The 3,620-nt window shown below is 32.2% G+C and overlaps 1 protein-coding gene across 1 annotated transcript; it reads right to left on the reverse strand.

The window, feature by feature from the left end:
• Positions 631 to 3,122, reverse strand: LOC109230585 (peroxidase 9-like). Its single transcript, XM_019396055.1, has 4 exons — positions 2,817 to 3,122; positions 2,026 to 2,217; positions 1,405 to 1,570; positions 631 to 1,241 (listed from the first exon to the last, which is right to left on the reverse strand). The coding sequence occupies exons 1-4, from the start codon at positions 3,057 to 3,059 to the stop codon at positions 829 to 831; spliced, it is 1,014 nt and encodes a 337-aa protein (XP_019251600.1). The 5' UTR covers positions 3,060 to 3,122; the 3' UTR covers positions 631 to 828.

The raw sequence follows: 3,620 nt of genomic DNA on the forward strand, positions 1-3,620 counted from the left end.
TTGTATGGGAACGTGTAGCCTCTTGATCTATTCTTGTTCTCTATCTTCCAACGGAGCGCCAACTAGTTGACATTCTTACCAAGGGCCTATCCTCTCATCGATTTAAGACTCTTCGAGACAATCTCGCATGTTCCCACACTCGATTGAGGGGGCATGATAATACACATGTATCTTTTACCATGTTAGCCTAGGAATTGTTGTATATTACCCTTCTAAATAAGGGTATTCTTGTCTCTTACACTTATGTACTGCTTTATAAATACAATGACAACCCCAAACATTACTATGGGGCATTATTATATCAATATCATTGTGCCCCTCATGAACATTTGCAACCATTGGGGGCATTACTATGGGCATTACTATGGGGCATTATTATATCGAAAGAATGAGAAAAGATAATAAGACCAGAAATTAGATCCTTGTTTTGAAAGAATGAGAAATGATAATAAGCGATCGATTATTTTTATTAAGATCAAGATGTATGAATTTAAATACACATTTGAATATTAAACTATTGGATTTGGATCTAAAAATGTATAATTAAGATCGTTTGATGCCTTAGATGTGAACATTCTTTTTCTTTATAACAATACAAAATTCATAAATATGGAAATAAACCACTTTTACAGATCGAACAGCCAAACCTTTATTCAATAGTGGAAAAAAGATTACATTTGGAAAAGGGGAACACAGTGTTTGCCCCTTTCATAGAGTAGCTTACAAATTCATAATTCATACTAACCAAAGCTTTATTCAAAAGAAAACTCAGGAATCAAACATGATCATGCAATTATTCATAAATACAGAGTAGTAAATACTAATTTTTTAGTTAACTATGCGACAATTCTTCCTAATTTCACCCTTCAATTCATTCAGAGTATTAATATTCCCCATTTTCACCATAGACTTTGCAAATTGTTGGAAGAAAAGTCCCTCATTTTCAGCATAATTCTTCACCAATTCCGTAGTCTTTTGTACATTTCCAGTGAAAAGTACTTCATCTGAGTTCAAAAGACCTTTGCCATTTAACAAGTGCTTGAAATATGAATTATCAAATTTGACAGGGGAAGCAACATCTAGAGGAGAAATGTTATTGTCTCCACCCTTTGTTGGACAAATTGATTTTAAACCATAGTAGTAATTTCTCTCTAGAGTTGCATCTGGCAAATTGTCACCATTTTGATTGTATAGCCTTTGCCTAAATGACACACATCTTGCCATTCCTATGGTATGCCCTCCTGTAAAATATCAAGTTAAAAAAACTCATAGTCATACGTTGATGAGTTAATTTCACGTTTGGTTATTAAATTGTAGTACTCACTATACCATATAGTTACAACACAATTTTTTGTTTCGTTAAAATAACTGAACTTTATTAACTGTAATAGTAAAGTAGCTTACCAGAAAGAGAAACAAGGTCTTCTTCCTTAAGGCCTTGATTGTTGAAAAGATTTATGAGGTTTTGGATTGTTGAGTTTGGTCCAGGGATGTCAACATTTGCTCTGTTGAAGTCTGCTATCTTTGCGTCCTTTCTTCCTAGTGGCACTTCCCAAAATGGTCCACCGCTCTACTCCACCATATTAAGCATCATTTTTATTAGCAAAAAAAACTTGCCCTTTTGGGGAAATTTTTTTTTTTTTTTTTTGAAAATTTTGGAAAAAAAGTGGTCGAATCCACCTTTTGATTTTTGTCCAAAAACTTATAAAAATTCATGGACAAACAAATTTTTGAAGAAAAAAAATCGTAAAAAAGGAAGAAAAAAATTATGAACAAACGGGTCCTTAATCTACTAATAGTATGAGAAATCTTTGTAAAACCTTTGCTCTAGGATTAAAAAAGAAGATAGCAGTAATTAGGAGCAAAGCATATCTATTGGAGGGATTCAATTGAATTCTTTTGTAGAAAAAATGTGCAAGTTCAAATACCAAGTATAGCATTCATGTATTCTTTTAAATTTTTTTATTTAAAATTTTTGGTCACTGACAGTAATATACGTGTATTGTTTGAAGTTTAGGTGCTTACTAGGAGGACAGCATCACGAGCAACAAGGGCTAGAATGTCAGCACAGGAAACAGTGTGAGGACAAACATGTTCCAGTTTATCTTTAATCTCGTCAATCACTTCAAATCCCTTAGCAGAATTCTTGTTTGGTGTAGCATCCTTTTCACTTTTGAATTCATTATTCCCATCCAATAATATGGATGCATCACATCCCTATAGCAGAAGAAAAAAAATTTACTAACATCTATAATTAATGTTGTAACGTAACACATGTAACAACATTTAATTGTCTATAGTAAGTCTAATTTAGTAATTAAGAAAATAAAGCAAATAATTCTTGTCAAAACATATGCTTTATTTGTACATCGGCTCTTCAGTAAGTCTGATTATCCCTGCCTTTGTTTATGTCTCAGGTTGGAACAAATTACTATAATTCATCCCGGCCTATGGATTAGTCGACATTTTTCACAAATTTTACTAACGGAAGCTCTTATTTTCATTTTTCTCATTCTTTACCTTAATTCTGAATCAATTTCTTGAAAGAAAATAAATTTCTTGAAAATTTTCATCGGTTCAAATCTGATAAGGGGCTTTGTAAAACTCCAATCTAGTATTCATATTTGAGGTGAGAATTGTATTTTTATTTGTAATAAAAGAAGTAACTATACAAAAATTGAAATTCAAAAATGAAATAGAAAAAATACAAAATCAAAAGATCAATATCACTAATTCTGCTACTATATCGAGTTAAAACACAGTAATCATGGAAAAATTCTTTATACTTAACGCGACTAAAATCGAAAAGTTAATACCTGAACAAAGCAGTCATGAAAGTGAAGTCTAAGCAGAGAAGCAGCCATTCTTGAATCTTTAGCAATGGCCTCTTCTAAAACAGACTTGACAATTTCATCTGCTTGAGGACATGTGAATTGGTAGAATTGTGGATAAAGATTAGCATAGTCACCACCAAAATGGGAAGTAGAAGCTGAAAAGGCTTGAAATATAGATAGAAAGAACATTATTACAAGGATCAAACCAAGTCCAAAAGAAGCCATTAGTGATATCGAGAAACTAAGAAATTAATTCTTGTTTGATGAATTGAACTTGCTCTGTGTTTATTTGACAAATGCATGGAAATATTTATAGTAAGTTAGATGCTTTTGATAGCAAAACCATGATATAGTCAACTCGTTCGACGTACTTTAAAGAAATGTCTTTTTTAAGTGTTTTTGCTTTCAGTTCTATCTGCTCCCAGGGGCGATCCAGTGTAATATTACCGGGTTCAACTGAATCCAGTATTTTCAACGCGTAGGGTAAATTTATGTGTAAAAATCTACTATAATTACAATAAATACTAGGTTTGTACCCATAATTTTAAGAATACAACGGGTTCAATTTCAAGAACCTTAAAGATTGAACCCACAAAATTTAAATCCTGAATCCGCCTATGTCTGCTCCAATGAACAAAATAAGAAAAAATACGTCAACCATGTTTGGAGTTTGAACAAGTTTTGAACTTTTCTTGTCCTGGCTGTTTCTTCAAAATGTTGCAAGATTACTTCGAGCTTGTAAAGAAGAAAGAGTTAACGAATTTGGATAAATATTATAGGTTCTTG

This window comes from Nicotiana attenuata, chromosome 7, assembly GCF_001879085.1.
Source record: "Nicotiana attenuata strain UT chromosome 7, NIATTr2, whole genome shotgun sequence".
NCBI classification, from domain to species: Eukaryota; Viridiplantae; Streptophyta; class Magnoliopsida; order Solanales; family Solanaceae; genus Nicotiana; species Nicotiana attenuata.